This window comes from Pseudomyrmex gracilis, unplaced genomic scaffold (genome assembly GCF_002006095.1).
Source record: "Pseudomyrmex gracilis isolate BER0280 unplaced genomic scaffold, ASM200609v1 scaffold_160, whole genome shotgun sequence".
Taxonomy (NCBI): domain Eukaryota; kingdom Metazoa; phylum Arthropoda; class Insecta; order Hymenoptera; family Formicidae; genus Pseudomyrmex; species Pseudomyrmex gracilis.
In genome coordinates, this window is record NW_018020744.1 from 11,882 (window position 1) to 31,085 (window position 19,204).

Genomic DNA, 19,204 nt, shown 5'->3' on the forward strand with positions numbered 1-19,204 from the left:
CCTTGGGTTTGTCAATTCTGATCGGCGTGAGGCACAAATNTTTGCGACTTAATTCTAGCACTTACTACTTATTCTCGATTTGTACCGGGCGGCAGCAACTTTGAAGCAACAGAAGGGCGGCGGCAGCGGTGTCGAGCGAGCTCCAACAAATCCACAACACAATTGTTTTTTGTCACTACTTTGGCTCGCGTAAGACCGCACTTTGGAGAACTTCGTTTACTTCTGATGACTAAGAGCTCTGCGGGGCTCTTTTTATACCCGTGAATCGGGAAATTCGGGATCGCCCGATTTCTCGTTATCCGTCGGATTTCCCTTGATTTCTTATCCCCGGGATGTATATTTCCGTTTACAATTAAAAACGAAAAAGAAAAAAAACAGAAATTTTCCAAACTCTGTGATTCTTAATTCTATCAAGAATTGATATCCGGTCTCGCGCCAGTATCGCGCGGCTGCGTTCCCGTGATATCATATCTTGTTGTTGTCACGTCGCGAGGAGGAAGTGGAGTCCACGGGACGTAACAGTAATATTAATTTACTACCTTTTGACCACCTACACCTGTTGATCACGGCTTATATGTCCTTTATTATTTTAAAAATATATATATCTATAATAAATTAAATAAATAAATATATATATATCTTTATAGAAAGAGAGAGAGAGAGAGAGAGAGATTGTAATAAAACTTAAAAAAATGTTTTTGTAATAAAACTTAAAAAAAAGACTTAAAAATGAACTAGAAAGAAAGAGAGAAAGAGAAAGAAAAAGAAATCTATAATAAAATCAATCATTATACTTGTTTTTGTAATAAAACTTAAAAAAAAATACTTAAAAATGAACTATTAATTATTACTGGAGCATTAAGAAACGAACAGACGTAAAAATACTAAACAATAAAAATTTCACATATCTCTATTTTAATGACGTCCGATGAGACACGGTAGTTCCAAACAAAGAAACGCGAGTTCGAGTACATAATTATTATAAATCTCCAAACAATTTTGTAGCCTGCGCATTATGCGTAAAAAACCGCAAAGCCGAGCAGTTGAAAACTGCCATTAGTCGTCCGACAAAGATATATATATATAGCGATATATTGATGCGTACAAAATTGCCGGGAAAAAGAATTTGCACATTCGCCGGAGCGTAACTTGCACTTTCCTCGACGATAAACGAGGCATCGAAAACCTAGGAAGTCGTTCTCCGGCCGATATTTTCACGGTCATGATAGATGACGCATCTTAGTTTCGCACGCTAATACGACAGACAAACGCAACTTAATAAAAAAATCAAGGAAGAGTATTTCATTTTTGATTGGCGACGACGCGCCTAATGTCACGATTGCACTGCTCGAAATATTCGGGCACATAGTGGGCCATGTCTGACGGTTACTGTTATTTTTAAGTGGGTTAACAACGGCATCGGTACAGCTGCTCGTCAAAGCTGTCCTTTAAACGCGTGAGAAATAATAACAAACCTCGTCTCTGAGTCGAGACACACACACACACACGCGCATACATAGTATCGAATCGAAATCAACGGACTGGTTCAAATTCTTTCTGAAGGAAATTGCTCACAGTGGAATCTGTGCTAAGAAGTTTCTCCTCGAGAAGCTTCGAATATTTTATTTGGATAACAAAAAAAAAAAAAAAAAAAGGAAAAAAAAAAAGAAACAAAACTACGTTTTGACTTAATTTTCTTCGAGAGTTGCAAAAAGCAAACAAGAGAAATGAAATCAGTGTTTAATTTAAAATTTATTTCAGTCTCGATTGATAAATCAACGTCTCGACAATTTGACAAATGACGTCGAGGAATCCATTAGACAATTCGCGTCGAGAAACAAGTCGCGCGCGCGATTTTGTGAATCACCGTGTCATATTGTTCGGAATTGAAATTGTTGAGAAAAGGTCTGAAACGTTGTGTTGAGTTGTTCGGAAGATACAAAGTGTTTTTTAAATGAAATTTAAAAGCTAAAACTCGCGTAATTTAGCTTTTGCAAAATGCTCGCGCATTTTCGATGATTTTAGTACTTGCGCAACCGTCTCGCGTAATACGTATGCGAGCTGTTTTTTCAATTAGTGATTTTGTCTTCTTCGATGACGGAAGGCCGCTATGAACTCTCCGAACAACTCAATAGGAACGTGAATTGCAGCAGGCGAGACGGAAACGTTTAGTGTAAATTATGCGAGAGATGAATTACATGGTACTTCCACGCACGACGAAGCACGTGTGTGTCAAGGCTGCACGTGTCATGTTTCTAGCACGAGATGCGTTTAATGCTTGCGGCATTTTTTGTTTTGTTTTTTGTATATTTTATTTTACGAACTTAATTTCCACCATAAAAGAGAATTATGTTCTCAATAACCACGAAACAGGGCAGATGCGAGCCAAAAAATCATAAAACGTACGTGTGAGTTGATTATACTGCCCTGATACTCTGTTTCATCTTCTCACGAGCTTATCCATTGGCTGTGTTGTATGTGACCTATGTTACACACACATAGACTACAGCATCCATCATGCGTTTCAACATCGTTATAGCACATATCTACAGTAAATATCTCAACGCATCTTCGTCTTAATTATCGGTTAACGATTCTCTCGGATCATTTTCGTCTTATTTTTCTTCCGCAACGAGAAAGTCGAAAGGAAATGTAGACCAAAGTTCGTCCTGTCACTTCGCAACTACGTGTGCTACGTGTGTGTGTGTGTGTTTCACGCTGCTTCGTAGTTTCATTTAAATTTCACGAAGCTCCAGTAACTGGTCGTTCATTGAATTGGACGCTACAGTGGGTCAGTGGGATCAGTTTCGGCGAAAGTTGCAGACGCAATCGCGTCTACCGCGTGGCAAATCGCGTGCTGCGGCTGCCGCTGCACTTCCGGATATGCCCCTCTTTTCGTATTTCTTCTGTTCCGTTTCTTTCCTTTAATCTTGATTGTCAAAGCGAAAAATGAAAAATCATTGAGTGTAACAGCCGTGTGCGAACAAACTCTTTGTTGGATCGCGCGCGCGATCAAGAACTCGGCTTGTTAAGCGAATCGGTTCTCTTTACGTTTTCGCGGAGCTTTCTAAAACAGATATTATAAAAGACCGGGTTTCTAACATATCGTCAATTTATTTCCCACCTTCTACATTAGGACGCATGTGTGATATTTCATTTGTGACTGCGCGTATATTTTGTTTTTATAATAAAACTTTTTTAACTCTTAGGCGTCTCGCATTTTGTAATTGCGAAAAATTCTACTTTTATGTAGACATCTGGTTCTGTATGTAGGGTGAACAATTTTCTTCTCTAATTGCGTTCGTTTTTTTTTTTTTTCAGATTAATAATATGAAAATTGTTTTCGAATTTCTGTGTTGAGGCTGAAATTACGAGTCGAAGCGGTGAATCGAGGCGCGAGCGGAGGCCGGCCAAGTGGAATACGCGGCTGACCGTTATCTGACCCACCACCGCGATGTACCTAACGAAAGAAAAGATTCTTAAGAACGTGTGCGCAAATTTACGCAAGCTCAAATTGCTCTCAATCAGAGCGGGCGGACTGACTGAAATGTTCGAGCGAAGAAACACGACTTTTAACTCGATAAGTGTAAAAATTCTAATTCGATTGCGAGAGAGGAAAAAGACGAAAAAACTCTCTCAGCAATTACAAAAAAAAAAAAAATAGGACAACATACCGACGATAACCGAGAAAAATTATGTAGCACGTTAATTAACGGGTAACTCGTGACGTACAGTCGTTGTTAACGGTGCATTTGCGATTCCATTCTTCTAATTACTTGCGAAGAATAGTTTTCATTACATATAGAACGAGAAATCTCAAGCTTCAAAAATTTCCGAGTTGTTTTTTTTTTTTTTAGTTCGCTTGTTGGTTTGGACTTAAATGTGTCATGTTTTGAGTTACGGACAGGAAAGCCGCGAGAGAGACACTTCCTGCATCTTTTCCCGAATGTTAACGATCGCGGATATACACGCTCGCAACCTTTCCCGCTCTGTACAATGTCTCGCCGAATGAAAGTCACTATCGCCACACGCGCGCGTGCGGCGATAGCCTCTCTCTCGGTAATTTCCTCTCGCGAGCGGCATTAACGCGACACAACGCCACGTCTAATGGACTTGGATGGGAGTTTAGGTTTAGGGGAAAAAAAAAAAGATAGATATACGTTACCATTGGCATGAATGACCGCGCATGGTTAATTTACAACGCGTGAAATCATGACTGACTGTGTGTGCCACATATGTGTGCTTGCTCGCCGCGTTTCTTCTCCTTCTCGATCGGAGGATGAAAGTCGACGGAGAGTAACGAAGGAATTCGTTTCGAAGCAACATGTGGAATCCGGCAGTGAAGAGAAACACGCTTTTTTAGAAGATAAAAAAAAAAATTTAGCGACGAAATTTTGCGAGTTCGCTCACGTACGGAGTGTGAGAGAATCGTGCGTTTGTAACACGCAGAGAAATAAATGTATTTGTAAAATTGAAGAGAAAAGTATCGCGCGAAAATTGAAAATTGAGATATTTCGAGTTTCACTCAAAGCGGACGAAACGTTGCAAAACCGATGCAAAGAGTTTTCCGAAGAATTTTCCCGTAGAATTTATAATTGAAAACTGGAGTTGTATCGCGCGAGACAATGTCGCTCTCGAAAAAAAATCTCTAAAGCAGCGCTTGTTCGCATTCGTGTCCGCGCAGCGGATAGTAACTTTCCAAATCTAAATATCTTTACGATGACACCGTCCACTTTCGTTTACTGCGAGCAGTCGTAATCGCGAAATTACGCGCGCGCGCGCGCAAAATTCACACATCACGTATTTTGCTTCTTACACGGCATCCCGCGATTTCTCGCGGGAACAAAGATTTGAAAGATCCACGCGATTGACATGATCCACTTTCGTCATCAGCGTTTTCGTAATTTTTCCTTTACGAAAAGTTCTCAGTTTCCCGCTCAGTTTTAAGAAATAAGTACATTTCCCTCTCCTCCTCGATAGTTTCCTCACTTTCCGGATCGGCGAGCGATATTTAGGAATCCCACTTTCGTCGGCGGTAAGTACTTAGTTAAGATCGACGTATTTTCTCTTTCCCGTAATCTTATCTGTGGAAAAGTCGAAGAAGCGGTCGCTTTGTTGTTTCTGCGATTGTCTTCTTTTTTTTTTTTTTTTTTAGTTCCGTCAGATATAAAGGCGCTCGAACGAGATCCACTTTCATCGTTCCGATAATAATAAAAATTATTATCACGTAAGTTTTTACGCGATATCTTGTTATTCGTTTTTTCTTTTTAACTGTCGATGTTGAAAACTGTTTTTTATTTTTATTTTCGCGCATGTATTATTATTACCACTACGACAATGATCGTCCGTTGTAAATTTCACTTCAAACGTTCTATCGAATGATTTTATTTACACGTTAATAAATTCTTATCACGCAACCGCGTAACGAGACAAAATTGTGCGATAACCTCTTCTTGTTATTTGTCAATACCGTCGAATTTTTCGGTCGTCGCTCGAACGAACAACGCGTCTAATTTCGCTAATCTGGCTGGGAGATATATAATTTCGCCAAAATTATTTACTTTCCTCGGCGCAGTTCTCTCTTTTCTCCTTTCTCTCTCTCTCTCTCTCTCTCTCTCTCTCTCTCTCTCTCTTTTTCTCTCTTTCCGGGCAAGAGATGCAGAAATTTCTTTGCACGACACGCGACGACACGGAACATTTATGCTTTTTCCGCTTGAGAAGATACACGCCATTTAACAAGATGCATCACGCGACGAAGCAAACTTATCTAACGTACATGCAGGGTAAGTTTCACTGATTTATTTTAGGAAAGCGATCCACATTTTGCAGAAAATCCGATCGGATGATTAAAACAGAGAAGATGAGATTATGAGGCAAAGTAACGATTATGCAATTAAGATACTGATATCTTCGCTCGATTAATATTTTCATCGCTCGCGCGATCGAAGAGAATCGAGCGTTTTCGTTTTAAACCAGTAATAAATTTTCTCTTGGCACATATTTTCGCCCCTCGGTCTATAATCGATATCGCTTTTTACGTTTAGCATCAAGACGCTAAAAAGATTTCTCTGTTTCTGTGAGAGAAATTTCTGTGTGCGGAACCCGAAGAAAAGAAGAGAAATGATTCTTCTCGCGCGGAAAAGAATGACGTGCAGAGAAAGAGAGAGAAAAAGAGAGAAAGAAAGACGAAGGTGCACGAAGAGACACCGCGTCGAGAAATTATGCTCCCGGCTAGAAAACGCGCGCGCGAAAAAGAGTCGCTTTAATAACACGGTATATATTTCACGCGGATCGATCGTCGTTGATCATCGGCTGCTGTCCGCGTGTTTAAGTCATCCGTACCCGTTTTGCTGAGACTTCAATTGACGACAGATGTAACGCGTCGCGTTCTTCACGAACGACTCTATTCGAACGAGCAGCCGATCGTGATCGATTGCTTAGAACGCTAATGAGTTGCACACACGATATATTACAGCAGAACATAATGTTTGCTCGATGCAAATTCGATCGTATCAATTTTACGTTTGTTTTTATGGGAACAAAAAGCGTAAGATTTCAATACAAATTTTATGCAAAATTGATTCGTTAGAAATTTATTTACCGAATGACGTAAAAGAAAATTTTTAAGGAATTTATTAAGAAACTTAATCTCGCGCGACTGAAAAGAGTATCTCATTTTTTTTTGTCTGTCGAAATATCGGAGAATGTGTGACGCGAGACATTGTTGTCTGTCGCAATGCTGTTCACAAAGTAAACTCGAAGTTTTAATATCTCTGGTTTTCGACGAATTGATTTCGAGCGAAGAAAAAGAACACGTTACGACTTTTCCGAGAGAAGTCGTAACGAGAGAAACGGATGCAGCGCGTACCACACCTGGCCGGTACAAAAGTGACGTTACACAGTTGTCTCTCTTTTCTCTCGTTGGAAAACTTTCCCTTAATTTTTTAAAACCATCCGGTAGATAAAAGGTATAATTATTGAGTCATCACGAACGATTCGCTGCGACTTCTCGCGTGCGATGAAAATTCATCGAATTCTTCACATCGTGGCAGTAAATAAATCTCATAAACTTGTTAATTTGATTGCGTTTTACAATGGAAAAGATTCTTTTTGTCTCGACGAAGTGGTTTTTTTTATGTAACTTTTATCGATCCATTGAACTTCGATCGGTTCGTTGTTGTATCAATTCCTGTAAAAGGTATTAAATTCGATCGCACGGTAACGGGATCACTTCCGCAACAGACACAAAAGGGATTGCAGCTGACAAGCAGCGAACAATGAATCTCACCGTTAACCTTGGTCGATGAAATTCATTGCACTTGTTTTTTCAGATAACACACAGGCTTGATCAATGAACGTATTATTGAGTTCATTTATTTCGCTTTACGCGCGCTACATGCTCGTCAACAAAGTTTTCGATAATGAAACAAAAATAAAAAAGTAAAGTGCAATGAAAAAATAATTTTACGTATCACAGTTTGTCAAAACTAGAAACTTATAAGAATAAAAGCAATGGACACAAAGCAATAAAAATTAATCGGAGTGCGTTTTCAAAATCGTGTATAAAAATTTTTTAAGCAAACATTTTACTAACGTACTAGCGTTTATTTTCACATTCCATCCACTTGATATCTGTAGCTTCTCAATAAAGCAAAAAATTATATAAACTATAAATCTCTCTAGGACCAAAGAAATGATCTCCTATATCGTCAAAAAGCAAGATCTTTCTATTCTTATAAGTGGCAAAAGTATAAAAATTATTGACATAACACACACACACACACACTTTCTCTCTCTCTCTCTCTCAATCTTTTCACTTTTCTCTCATATTCTATTTATATATATGTATTTTTGTTTTATGTACAAGCGCATTTGCGAAGATAACTCTTTCACCCGACTTGTCAATATCACGTTTTCTCGATATGCAACAGTACTGTGCACGCGTGTTATTTTTAGTCAAAAAAATTCACCTTATCTCGAACGGTTTCGTATCAATTTTATAATTAGCAAGTTTTTTCCTACGACTAATTTTTATTTTTGTTAAACAAATTATTATTTGTTTATCACAAGCGATTTAATACAGATATTTTCATAATTAACAGCTTATGAGACACAATAATGAGAGGATGTTTCAATATCAATTCTTTTTTTAGCAAATCGTGCACTTTTCTCGATATCTTATTTTCTCGGGACGTGTGAACGGCCGATCACAGATTAATTACAGTCTTATGCGTACAACAATCTATATTTTGATCCGTCGGTCTCTCCCCGAGAAAGATGCGTGATCAGAAAACGACACAAGCTTGTTTACGCGAAGGATGCGAACTTGACGGACGGACGGAGACAGAGATACGCGGTTAAGGTCTCCTAGAGACGAACGCGTTCATTATTTTGCTTGAACATGTGCGACCTGAATATAAAATCACATTTGAACGAGTAGCGTGTCGTTTTCCTGTCTCGCGTACATTCTCGCGTCTGTTACAAGTGCCTAACGAGATTTAACGGAGTTTTCATCACATCGTCATTTGACAGACGTTCAATCAGCGGCATATATATATGTGTTTCACTTTGGAAAGTAAGATCCGGAGAGACATCTGACCTATATAAATATCAGAATAATTCAAAAGTTGTTTCACACGCGTGTGTGAAAATACGCGCCGCGCGCATCATTTAATTACGCGATAGACGATACGAAAAACGATGGTCTGCGTATTGCGGCGATCAACAATTCGGAATTTTCTACATGAAACTCTCGAGAGACTTGAGAAAGTGTCGAATTCCAATAAAATCGGCATTCTTCGCGAGTGCAACAAGTCACATGTGTCTTGCTGAAGTTTTTACGACATCCGTCGCGAGTACGCGAACGGCGCTTTGCATCTTAAAGCGCGCGTGGGTGAACAATCTAAAAATAAACAAAACAAAAGAACTGACTCAAACCGGCGTGAATTAGGAGAACTTCTTTTTCGTTACGTGACATCGAGCAAACTCGATTCGATGATTCGTTCATGGCCAATAGGTCCGATCGTTTCTCGTGTCCGCGCGGCCTACTTTGAACCACCTCGCTCTCTCCCAACGTGACGTCACCGAAGTGCCATCGCCACTTATGACTCAAACGAGAGACCCTCGGAATCGCTCTGAACCGGAAAAGCGAGCGATTTCGTGTTATATTTCGAGATTTGGATGAATTTCGATCCCATTAACTTAACGAAATTTATATTTATCTTAATTTATCGATCGATTTTATCCGATTAGTGAATTATATTGTTGCTGTTTGTGTCGTATTTTACACGTGTTCGCAAAACTGTGTCGAAAAACTCAACAATTAATTCGCACGTCTTAGACTTCAGATTTTTTCTTTTTGTAGATGAGTACACGCGAGGCGCACATACGTACTTGACTTTATTTACTGTAAAAGTAGCATATATTTAAAATGCATGTAATTACAGCTTGCGGTTATTGGTCACGTGTAATTACCGGTTTAATAAGTCACAGTTGAAGGATTGTCAATTATAGACATTTTGTTGCGGAATATCACGAGCCACAAAACTGCAAACACATGATGCACTTGTGACGAGCGTGTACGGGTCGCGTTGCATCGAAAAGTATTAACGCAGCTAATTTTATCGCTCGGTTACGTAAAACTTTCGATCAAATTTTTCCAAAGTGACATATTGCGACTGCGCTCGCAAAAGAAAGTTATTTCGCAAATAACGTGTAAGGCGATTCTTGCGTCAATAGTAATCTAATAACGTATGCGACACAGATGGTTGAACGGTGGTGTTACTCGATATTGTGATAACTACACACCCATCCGCTCACAAACACACTAGTGTGAGCGAATATTTTCGCGAGCAGACTGCTGTCACACTATTTGTCACGCGGAGAGATGTCATTCGCTCGAGTGTTGTAATTAAGTTTTAGCAAAATTAATTCAATTGTCACAGCCAAATTAGCTACATTAAAACTCATTGTAGCTCGACGATGTCGATAAATCTTTTACGACCGATAAACGAAAATGCGACGAGTGACAACGAGATGTATATGTTTATCGAAGTTAATAAATTTATAAATGTAAAAAAAAGTCGTTTAATAATTGCGCGTTGTAAAGCGTTAATTGCATGGCGTACATGTGAGAAAACACGCGTGTTTCTTGTAAGAAAGAGAAAAGTTTAAAGATGTTGCTCGTCAGTATGCGGTATTGCGTCTACAAAACCTGATCATCAGATAAAACTTTCTGTGTGTGATTCCTCCTGAATTTCTTCGCTTTAAATTCCTACTTTGTAACACGGACACAACATTCGAGTGAGTGCATTCGATTCTATTGATTCCTTCTCGCATAAAAGCGGAATTTTCGACAAGCATCCCCCCGTCACAAATATCTCGACAGTATTTTGCTTCTTTTGAAGATGCTAAATTGTATAACAAACAGTATTGTTCTTTTTTAGTGAAAAACGCGTCTCGAGAAAACAGTTTCTTCCATATTCGTGACTTAACCAACAAGAATGTCGTGGGTTGCGCGTGAAAGAATAGCGAAATGATTCCCACACACACGTGTTACACGTGCTGACGTATCAGTCTTTTCCGAGACTGCATTCGCACGTATCGCGAAACGTGCGAACGTGTCCGTCAGTACTGGTGTAACATGGATAGAGTCGCGCGCATTCACACACACACACACACACACAACAAAAAGATACATGATAGTTATATTACAGTTATGTAAAGCTTGTGTGAATCGCTTGTGTGAATAAAGCTAATTCGCTCGATCTCTGTTTACTTCCGTAAATTGTTTTTACTTTGTTTTGAATCGCGAAAAAGAGATTGGAATTCTCTATCGATTAAAAAAAAATAGGTTTCGACTTTAGATTCAAGGTCTTTGTGACAGAGTGAATTGATTGGTTATGCGTATCTCGATTGTTTTATCAATATTTGTGTGCATATAATCGGTCGGTTTCTTAACTGATAATCCGTTCCTGAGATAAACAAAATTGAAGAAAACAAAATTGAGCAACTGACCTCTTTCGATACACGGAAGAGAATAAATAAATGTATTAAATATCTCAAATGACATTCTTTTATCTCGTAATAACATTCTCTATCAGCGCGTCATATATTCTTTCACCAACGATGCATAACGCAAATATGCAGGCGTTATTGTGTCACTAACGTGTTCAGTATCACGTTATCTTATTATCCAGTTGCTGCAATTGTATCGGCGTAATGGAACAAATATAAGAAGTAAACAAAATTAAATCCGACGTTCGTGTCGTACGTGTGCGTGCATCGACGTAAAAAACGTGCGAAAATTATATTCACCAAAGTCACGGTTCAAAAACGCAGAACGCAACTAGACACAACAAGCGCGCACATCCGGCGCGTTTGCTATTCTCTCGTCAATTAACCCTTTTAGACGGAGCAATGAGAATGAGAGAAAAAAAAAGCAAGTGCTCGGACCTAGTTTCGTAGACTCTTGTTGTTAGTTGTTTCGTTCGTTATAATCAATTTGCATTATTGTTTAATGATCTATAAATGGAGATATTGTTACATCTCTTGAAAGCTATTATTTGTTTCGTTCTCAGTCAGTCACGAATTATTAAACATTTACAATTATATCTCGAACACGTAGCCCTTTCCTGATCCAATCTCATGTTTTTCCAGATCGCGCGTGAACATTCAGCAAGGACATCGCAGAAAGATTTTTAACGTCCATTTGATTTATTTTCATACTTATTTAGCATACGCACATTATAAATCAGAGGCAGATGAGTCTTTGAATAACTTCTCAAATATATATACATGCGCTTACAATTAGTATACTTTAATCTGTTACGCGACATAGATAGTATATTTTCGAATACATGCATAACTAATTGAGTGACGTTGAAATCGCGCGCTACGAATATCAGTAAGTGAAAACACTGAGAGATCTCATTGCCGTGAGTTCAATGACGTTTTGTCTATATTAAAGTTCCAGACCGGCCCAGTGGTCTCGCGGCCTGAGTATAGGGGCTTGCAAACCCCCGGAGGTCTCGAGTTCGAATCCGCTTATCACCTAAGAATTTTTTTCCGGGCCGGTCCCCTTCGACCGAGTTTATCGGTTGATCGGCGAACTGAATACAAGCCTCCAAAAATTTAATTCGGGTTTAATCCCGAATTAATTCCCCTCCCACAAGGCGATCACAAGTCATCTCGAGCACAAGCCCGACACAGATAGGCATACCTACTGCGAAAGACGGCCGTGTATCGCGCGGTAGCAGAATACTGCACAACTCTCTCGTTACGTTAAAAAAATAAATAAACTAGCAGAATGGCGTATGAGCACTGATGGCCCCCTAGCCGTTGCAAAATCAAACCAAACCAATATTAAAATTTCCAATAAAAGTTACTCACAAATTTTGTATTGCGGCCGAAGCGCGTGCGCTGAGACACAAAAATCGCGCGCCAACTCGCGCTAAATCCACGAGGTGATGCTTCGCACAATTCTCAGCGTTGACAGACAGTTAATCCGTCCGGAAAATTCCGCAATTTATCACAGACTCCACGTGGACTGTTCGGGTCTTGTCACGTTTTCCGTATCATAAATGAGATTCCTTGTTCCTTCACGCGTACGAGACACACGCACGTACGAAGTTAGTTTGTCGTCGTTTGTGTGTCATTTACGGTTTACCCATACGCACAAACAAAATTTCTCCTCCACCGATGGTCGCCGACTGCACGGCGTACACTGAGCTAAATTAAGCGGTGCTGCGTGCATGCTATCTCGTGCACGATTCCCACCACGTGAACTCGACGATTGGCCAGTGTTTCCGGCTGGCCAATCAGCGAAGCGCGCGGTAAAAGTTCAAAGATAATACCGTATATGGTTCTTTGAAGGATAATAAGCAGTTCTCTTTCTTTCGAAAATTGTGTGAGTAACAATTCTTCTTGGGAGGAGAACGGAACACGGTTTCTTTTCTTGGAAGGATTTGATTGTCCCGGAAAAGTCACAATCCGTGATTTTCTCGTTTGAATTTTCTTGCCAACGTTACTATTTTCAGAAACGCATCATTATTATTTTCTCAACACGACGAAGTCAGACTGTGCATTCGATGTCTTTACGTTTCCACATTATTGTACAATGATAATACTGTAGCCTCTGCATTTTATTTACGTAATATATATATCTGTTAACTTATTATACACAACAATGTAAACTTTTATGAGCAAGAAAAGTATTATAGTTTCTATTAATTTTTTCAATACGTATGTGTGATAATAACGTTTTTAATGCTCGTTGAGTGTTAAATAAAACATGTAATAACACCGTAATTTGAAAATGTTTTTAGACAAATCAACGTTACAAGAAAATGCTTTTTCTCTTTTTGTTTTTTAAATATGAAATTTTGCAAGTGTATCAATTCCATTGAATTATATGGTTCCTGCTTCTATGCAACCCGATGTACCGTCTTGTAATTAACGAGAGTCAATCAGCATGTACGTAAAACAGCAAAAACTTTATTCTTTAATATAAATCATAAGAAACAATTACTGCGACGAGTATTCTTAAAGTTTTCTAACAAGTTTGTAAATGTGAGAGATGGAAAGCACGTTGCATGTTTTTTATATTTATGATTTATACAGATAATACTATGTGTAGCGCGACAAAATATCGTTCGTAGATATTCCTGATATCTATTTTATCATTTTCTTTTTATTCTTAGTCTTCATTTAGACTTATTAGGTATCACAAGATATTATAAACAATGAAATATGTTACTTCATCACGACAAAAGAACCGTGTTTATTAAAACATCTTCGTTTCTTAAAACAAAATTACCACCCTTACGAAAAAGAACTACTGCCGATTACATATAAATAAAGTCAATAATATAAATATTACTGACAATCACATAAGAATATTATTAGGGATTACAGGGATCACTAAGAATATTACTGGCAATTACACAGAATGCCAGTAATTTTTTCGTACCACTGCCGCAATATATTACTGCCAGTAGTTTTTTTTCGTAAGGGCAGGTATAAATTTAATTTAATATTCTGTCTTTTTTAATTTAATACAAGTAATTCTCAAAGTATGATAAGAATATGTAGAAATAAAACAATTTGCTTAATGATATATATGTTTATAAAAGTATTTGTATCTTGAAGTGTAATAATATTGCAATTATATATTTTAGTACAAGTGCTACAGCACATGTGTGACTTATTCCGATTCTCTTTTTCTTCATTGTGAGACTAAAAATAAGAATCTGACTAGTATAGGCAACAAAAGTGATGTAATTCTCCATTACATTGAGAATATTGTGAGTAGGAAAAGTAGGAATCTATAGTTGTGCAGTCAAAGAGTCAAAAGAAAAAGATCGCAATAAAAGATCACCTGTTCTTTATTTTCTCAGCACACCTGAAGCTACACTTCAGGTACATATACTCATATTGAAATTTTAAATGTCATAACTCGGAGAAAAAATATTACTTTGCGATCTTGGTTTTATTTTATCCTTTATATAACATTTAATATCAGAGACAGAGTTGGATCTTGCAATTTAGAAAAGTTTTCTTGAAAAGTATTGCTAAATTCAATAATACGGATACTTGGTGTAGTACTTTTTTTGTGAGAAACCAATAGAGAGATGGCACACGTGCATAGAAAGTATGAAGTAAGTAGTGTGTCACAGAGATAAGCAGAAATAATAAAACTGACAGTTAAAATAGTACACTATAGGCTGAAATAAAAATCTGTGGGAATGGCAGATAAAATTCAAACAGAAAGTTTATGTGCCGGAGTTCCGGCAGTGTGTTTAGTCAGCCTTCAACACAAAGATATATACACGTGTGTTACGTGTCTCGACGACATAAACTTGAAGTTCTTCTACGTGATTTGATAAATGTTCGATATTAGTTTTACAAAACGTAAGCACATCACAAACAAAATTATCCTGATTATTTAAATGTATATTTGTTTTTTCTCTCTTCTTATTGTTTAAGTGGTTTTCATATAGGTGCAAAGAAGATATAAAAATGGCAAATAACCAGAACGAACCTTCTTTTGAGGAAGAACCTAGAGAAGGAACCAGCAGTAAGACAGAACAAGTACAAGTTGAAGTAAAAGTTGATAAAAAAAAAAAGCAAGACCTGGATGTACAGGAAAATTTAGTAAATATATCAAAGATTTTTGACTTCTCAGATGGAGATCTTCTTCGCGTATTGAAAACTGTAGACAAGAAAGTTTTGAAGAATCTTAGATTGTGAGTTATTTTTATTTACGTAAGGCAATTGATAAATATCCGAAACGATAGATAGCAACAGTAGTTTGACATTGCTGACAAGCTTTATCTTTCAGAAGAACAAGCACGCTTATTATTACACAGTATTTTGTGTGATAGTTTGTCAAAATATGTATAGTCATCGCTTCTCCTGATATTTCTTAGAATAGATCTTTTGAGATTTTTTTTTTTATTATAGGTGTTGCGAAAGATTATCAATGCTGATGCTGGATGAATCTCTCTGGATTTTGGATCATCGCAAAGAGCCTATGATCCCGTCTCAAATGTTGCCGTATGAAAATTTCTTAGAACCATTAACACACAGTTTAGCAGTACGTGGTGATTTTGAACGAAACATTGACAATATTCTTGGACACTTGTTCTTTTATAAACTACAAGAAATATGCCGGCTACTTAAGGAATTGATTATCGAGGATTATTATATTAACATACATGAGGTATATTTTACTTTTTATAAAAATATTTACACATTACGTACACACGTGCCACAAACAGCTACATCAGAAAATATAAGGACAATACAATATCGTAGTTTTACTTTCGTATGCTTTTTGATTTTAGTCGCTGTTCACAAATGTTAGTTTACACTATTAACGCTAGAATAAATTACGTTGTCCGTTTGCGATAGCTTACGATGTGCTTTTATTAATTATATCTATGTACAAAGTGTTTTGCAAGGTCTCAATTTCTTATGAAAAAATTTCGATCTCTAAGTGTAAAAATTTTTCATACTTTAGCTTTCTATAACAATGGGGCAAGCAAATAAAAAAATTACCATTAATTACATAATTCCAGTTTGTTATGTTTAAAGAATTTTCGAATAACCTTGTGTGTTATCTATATATCATTAACTATGTTTCTAACAACTATAGATATCAAAGTACATTTGACACATAATACTATACTTTGCGGGACACACTCCATGTATAGCATATTAAATATTGTTTAAAATTTGTTTTTTTTTTGTTACAAAAACATGCCAATTTATTATAATTGTTTTTAGGTTACTATGCAACAATTTCCAAAAACTATTGAAAAACTTGAATTAAAAAATTGTATAGCTTATAGTGATTATTTTTGTCAACACTTTTCGTTCACTTCGTTTTCTGAAATATGTTTGTTTATGCCAAATTTAAGAGTAAGTTATTGTACTTTACACACAGCTCTGTATGTGTGTGTGTACACACATACGTTGTTTTAACGACACAATGTTTGTATGTATTAAAAATGTGATATTTGATGCTGTATGAAAAATTTAATCTTTAGTGCTTGATCTTGGACAATATGATATGGCGTATTACACCGAAGTCTTTGAGAGATATAGGTGAACTTACACATCTTAAGGAACTTAGAATAACTTCGTGTTTTCGTATACATACATTTCATCCAGAGATAGATATACACACGTTTAAATGTAATTTTAAAACACTAGAGGTATTTCTTATATTCTAGTATATTACTAATCAAATTACTGCACAGTTCATGTGTCTATTCCTATTGCGGAAAGCACACTTTTCTAGAGACATTTTTTTTTTTTTTTTTTTTAGATTTTAGACTTACAAAACACGGCAGTTGAAATCAGGCTATTTGAATGGTTGTGTCAAATTAAAACTTTAAAACATCTATATCTACAATGCCCTACATATTTAAAAAAAGAATGGTCAGATGAATTATTAGAGGACTTTAAAAAATTATATTACAAACAAAAATTTGTTCCGTTAAAAATGTTTGATAAGCTGCTTTATGACTTTCACTCTAAAGTTGAAGTATGTCCCCCTTCTCTCTCGCTCTTTCTGTTCTCACAAACATACACACACGCGTGTGCGCGCAATATACAATATTATCACAAAAATTAATAGTTTCTTGTTACGCAATATATGATAATAATAAAAAAAATCAAATTATTTTGATCTAGAGTCTATCTGGCGAAAACAAAATTGAAGAAATAATCAATTACAGGAACTATATATTCCAAGACTATTTTATGTCAAATATTAGTAAATATGTAAGTAGATGTAATAATTTGAAGACATTATTTATTAGGTAGGTTGTAATTGCAGAAAACAAAAATTACAAAAAAAAAAAAAATAAAACATATTTTAAATGGTTATTTCTTTTCAGACATTATTCGCATGTTACTGAAAAAGATATCAACCTCTTGGCTTCGACACTACCAAATTTGGAAAAGTTGGATATAACTGGTTGTTCTGTAACTATTGAGGATGTTAAACACTTTCGTTCACAAAGACTTAATGTTGAAGTTGTCTCATCATTTGGTACTATTTAGAAGAAAGGAAAATTAAAGCGTTCTTCTTGAATGTTCCTAGATAAGTTTGTAGTCAATGTGACGTAGATTGTAACGCTAGATATGAGGGATCGTAGTATATTCTGATGAAAAGTATTATTATTACTTGAACATCTAATTACATAAGTAATAATTGTGACAAGACTAAATATTGCACTTGAAAAAAGTAATTGCGCAAGAACACAATTACGTAATTGTAATAAGTTTTAAGTTGCACTTATACTTCTCACTTAACCTTGTAACATGTTAAGATATTTTAATATGAGAACTTAGAAGCTTATATTTTTAAGATCTGAGAGAAAATAGTAAAAAAAAAAAAAATTTATACAGATTTTTATAGAACATATAGTTGACAATCAAATTTGGTTATCTCCTCGTTGATTTTAAACAATTGTTTTTTTCATGACGTATCGACAACAGAAACGCAAAATGCTTGATGTTATAGTTAAGATCAGTTTAATGTTAATAATGTTATGATTCTATACTCCCAGACTGTTTTATTGACTACTGTGATAAACTGGTAAACTGTGATAAACTTATACAATAATATAAGATTTGTTTATAAATATCGGTTTACAAGACTAAACTTTATTATTAAACTTAATTGTTACTTGACATATTATTTACTGTATTGTTTGAACTTTTACTGTGTTTTTTGTAACTTTTGATTTATTGTGTGTATCTGGTTTTTATGTTGTGTGTGTTACGTGAATAAAAAGAGGTATGTTTTACTTAAAAGAATCAAACAATTTGTGGACTTAGTTACAAAACGTGTATATCGCGGCGTTCGAGGACGGGAACATATAAAATGTTCTCACGGCCGTTCGTTCTCAGTCTTCTCTCTGCTTGTACGAATTCGACTTTTATTACCTTTGCATTTTATTATCTATTGACTATATAAAAAAGCTAATTCTGTTTCTTTTTTCATGAAAAATAATAAATACGCGAGATACAAAGCGGCAATTCACGAGTAACGAGAATGTGTATCGTCGTCAATTGTGTTACAAAGAAAAAAAATTAGTTTGTGTGTTGTTTATTAGATGTACTTATATTTTAGCAGCTGTCACGTCTCGCACATGAAGTCGTGAGGATGTATATTTTACGTCTTACGAGTACGTAATTGGATAGTTCGATCATCTCGTGCCATATCACGCGATTTTATGTTAAAATATTTTGTTGACTGACGTTCAATGATGCTTTAACGCTGAACGGGGTTTCTTTTTGCAAAAAACAACAACACATGTTTTGCAAGAAAAAAAAATCAATTTCAAAAACTATTGTTGAATGCGAAAAAAAAAACGCAAGAGCAGCTACTTGTTATTATTAGGATGTGATTTGACTCCCACGATGCGTAAATGCGTAATCGCATTGATGTGTTTACGCATCACATCATCGCGATCAATTACTTGAGTAACATCGCCGCATTATTGAATTCAAAGCTGTCCGATATACAATCGATGTGTACACGCGATGATGATGAATAGCGCGGTGTCAGTTTCATAGAATTTATATGCAAATAAACTATATATTAGATTATGACACACGCGCGATCTTCGTTAAAACCGGTATTAATCCACAATATAAAACATCTCGTGATGAAACTACGGCACTCCTT

The 19,204-nt window shown here is 36.4% G+C and overlaps 2 protein-coding genes across 7 annotated transcripts in view; one reads left to right on the forward strand and one right to left on the reverse strand.

Annotated features, from left to right (window-relative positions):
- LOC109857475 (sphingomyelin phosphodiesterase) overlaps positions 1-12,711 on the reverse strand; it is a 24,201-nt gene extending 11,490 nt beyond the window's left edge. For all 3 annotated transcript variants that reach the window (XR_002250504.1, XR_002250503.1, XM_020433791.1), the window contains exon 1: positions 12,391-12,711. The gene's annotated coding sequence lies outside the window, so the exon portion shown is untranslated. The remainder of the gene's footprint in view (positions 1-12,390) is intronic.
- Positions 12,712-14,414: 1,703 nt separating this feature from the next.
- LOC109857472 lies at positions 14,415-18,198 on the forward strand. 4 transcript variants are annotated; one of them, XM_020433787.1, is made up of 9 exons: positions 14,415-14,910; positions 15,000-15,102; positions 15,185-15,245; positions 15,463-15,721; positions 16,288-16,422; positions 16,551-16,718; positions 16,832-17,050; positions 17,200-17,327; positions 17,406-18,198. In XM_020433787.1, the coding sequence occupies exons 4-9, from the start codon at positions 15,482-15,484 to the stop codon at positions 17,569-17,571; spliced, it is 1,056 nt and encodes a 351-aa protein (XP_020289376.1). In that variant the 5' UTR covers positions 14,415-14,910; positions 15,000-15,102; positions 15,185-15,245; positions 15,463-15,481; the 3' UTR covers positions 17,572-18,198. The 4 variants fall into 4 exon arrangements, with proteins under 4 accessions (XP_020289376.1, XP_020289374.1, XP_020289373.1 ...); XM_020433785.1 differs by having other exon boundaries at positions 14,986-15,245; XM_020433784.1 differs by having other exon boundaries at positions 15,000-15,245.
- The last annotated feature ends 1,006 nt before the right edge of the window (positions 18,199-19,204 follow it).